Source organism: Apium graveolens, chromosome 4, assembly GCF_009905375.1.
Source record: "Apium graveolens cultivar Ventura chromosome 4, ASM990537v1, whole genome shotgun sequence".
Lineage (NCBI taxonomy): Eukaryota > Viridiplantae > Streptophyta > Magnoliopsida > Apiales > Apiaceae > Apium > Apium graveolens.
Window position 1 is genome coordinate 242,456,049 of NC_133650.1, and position 2,480 is coordinate 242,458,528.

Sequence of the window (2,480 nt, forward strand, 5' to 3'; positions counted from 1 at the left end):
CTTTACCCTCACAGGGTTTTCCAATTACTCGGGAAATTATATTTCCTCAATAAAACCAGCTTCTAAGAGCTCCTCAACTTCTTGTTTGATGGCTTCCTTCCTTTCAGGGGCAAAACTCCTATTCTTTTGCTTTACGGTATTCCTATTAGGATCCACATTCAACTTGTGGGTGATCAATTCAGGATCAGTCCCTGGCATATCTGCTGCCGACCATGCAAATACATCATTATTTTCTTGTAAGAAACTTATTAGCCTCCCTCTAAGTGGTTCTTCCAACGATACCCCAACGAAATTTACCTTCTCGGGGTCTTCGAAAATAAAGGGAATGGGAACCAAATCCTCAGATGGTTTTCCATATTTTTCATCATTCTCACGGATATCCATATCCTCAATGGGTAGAACCTGCCCCCGGCTCCATCTGCCCTTAATGAGGCTACATAACAACTCTTTTCCATCTTATGGTCTCCTTTTTCCTCTCATATCCCATTCCTAATTGGAAACTTTATCGCATAATGGTAAGATGAGGGAATTGCCTTGAAGGCATGTATTCCTGTTCCCCACATGATCGCATTATACGTTGACCCTGCCTTAACCACTACAAAGTTTAACATCTGTGTAGCTTGACTTGGCTTCTATCCCATGATTAAATGCAACTTAATTATCCCTTCCACGGGGCATTCGACTCCAGCGAAACCATATATTGGCATATCAGTCGAGGTTAATTGAGAGTCGTTGTATCCCATCCTTATAAAGGTGTTATAGAGCAAAATGTCCATTGATGCCCCCATTGTCTACAAGGACTCTCTTCAACGGGATGTTTCCTATGATAGGTGTTATGACTAAAGGATCGTCATGAGGAAATTTGACCCCCTCTAAATCGAAATCATCGAATGACATTGTTACTCCAGTCTTCGCCCTTTTCGGGGCTTCCCCAACTATGTGCATGACCTCACGAGCATAGGCCTTCCTTGAGTTCTTAAAAGTATCGGCCGCGGTTGGTCCTCCAAAGATCATATTTATCACTGGTCTTCGGGGCTGAGAATTTCGCCCCTGATCATCTTGATCTCTTCTACGATCATCAAATTTCCTTCTCCCATTATTGTTTCTTTCTCCATCTCTGGTATAGTTACTCAACTTCCCTTTTCAAATAAGAAACTCAATTTCATCTTTCAATTGTTGACATTCGTCGGTGTCATGGCCAGAATCCTTATGAAATCGAAAATAATTACTTTTATCCAACTTGGCATGATCTGCCTTTAGAGGGTTTGGCCAACGAACATCTTTGTCTCTCTCTATTTCCATCAAAATCTGACTTCTAGGAGCATTAAGTCTAGCATACTCAGTGAACTTCTGTCCACGTCCCCCTTTTTTTGGCGACGATTTAGCTTCTTTGTTAACCCTAGGATTTTCCTTGGCACTGTATTCTTGATCAGTCTTTCGCTTCTTTCTACCAGCAGGCTCGTTGTTCACTATCCTCTTCTTCATACTTTCCTCCACCTTGATATACTTCCTGGCTCTATCCTGGAGCTGTAACATGCTTTCAGGGGGTGCTTAGCTAGGGACATCTTAAAGAACTCGTCTTTAGTCCCTTGCTGTAGTGTTATCATAGCTACCTTATCGTCAAGATCCAGGACCTTCAAGGCTTCCTTTGTGAAAGGATTTAGGTAGTCTCTTAGGGACTCCTTCGTTCCTTGCACAATGCCCATGAGGGATGCTGAACATTTCTCATGCACTCTGCTACTAATAAATTTCTTGATGAAAGCTTGGCTCAAATCCTTGAAAGATCCAATCGAGTTTGGGGGTAGATGACTATACCACCTTTGAGCCATACCCGAGAGGGTTTGAGAAAAGGCCCGACACTTGATAACATCATTCACGGGCTGTATCAATAGGGCGTTAGAGAAAATCCTGACATGGTTGGGCGGGTTGCCAGTACCATCATACGCTTTGATGATGGGCATCTTAAACTTCCATGAGATGTGGGCATTCATTATCTCTTCAGTGAATGGTGGTTTTTGATCATCTGGATCTCCTAAAGGTATCAGATCACTCGGATCAGCCCTTGGGACTGGAGCCCTCCTTCTTGATGTCGGACCTTCCAAGTCTATAATAGGAGGATGATCCCTTTGTCTTGCCACCGGTAAAGGTCTCGATGTCAGGTGTATCTCCAAATTGCGCTTTAGTCTTTGAATCTCAGCTTCATGTGCCCTGGTCCTATCTTGCACCTCTTGAGGAGTCGTCCCTTGAGTGCTCCGGGGATGGTCGCTAGGCATCGGCTCCTTACCAGCACACCCCCTCCTTAGAGCTACTTCGTCATCCGATGAGTCAGAGTCTCTAGCAGAGTAAGGTCCAGAGAATTCCCGATTCTCAGGAATAGATCCCAAACCACGGATGTATAAGGGCGCCCTCCCTTGACCTTTACCTCGATTAAAGGGTCCACTTCCTTCAGCCTCACAGTATATAGGCGTCCCATAAGGTGG

The 2,480-nt window shown here is 44.2% G+C and overlaps 1 protein-coding gene across 1 annotated transcript; it reads right to left on the minus strand.

Moving 5' to 3' along the window:
- Positions 1-756: 756 nt before the first annotated feature.
- LOC141719464 (uncharacterized) lies at positions 757-1,961 on the minus strand. Its single transcript, XM_074521845.1, has 3 exons — positions 1,614-1,961; positions 1,230-1,527; positions 757-1,139 (listed from the first exon to the last, which is right to left on the minus strand). The coding sequence occupies exons 1-3, from the start codon at positions 1,959-1,961 to the stop codon at positions 757-759; spliced, it is 1,029 nt and encodes a 342-aa protein (XP_074377946.1).
- Positions 1,962-2,480: the final 519 nt, after the last annotated feature.

Excerpts from the sequence above, each read along its gene's own strand:
- LOC141719464 (XM_074521845.1), bottom strand. The coding sequence starts at position 1,961 with ATGCCCATCATCAAAGCGTATGATGGTACTGGCAACCCGCCCAACCAT. Across the intron at positions 1,528-1,613 it reads TCCTGGATCTTGACGATAAG|CTCCAGGATAGAGCCAGGAA; the intron begins GTAGCTATGATA and ends AGCATGTTACAG. Across the intron at positions 1,140-1,229 it reads TCATGCCAAGTTGGATAAAA|GGAAGTTGAGTAACTATACC; the intron begins GTAATTATTTTC and ends TTATTTGAAAAG.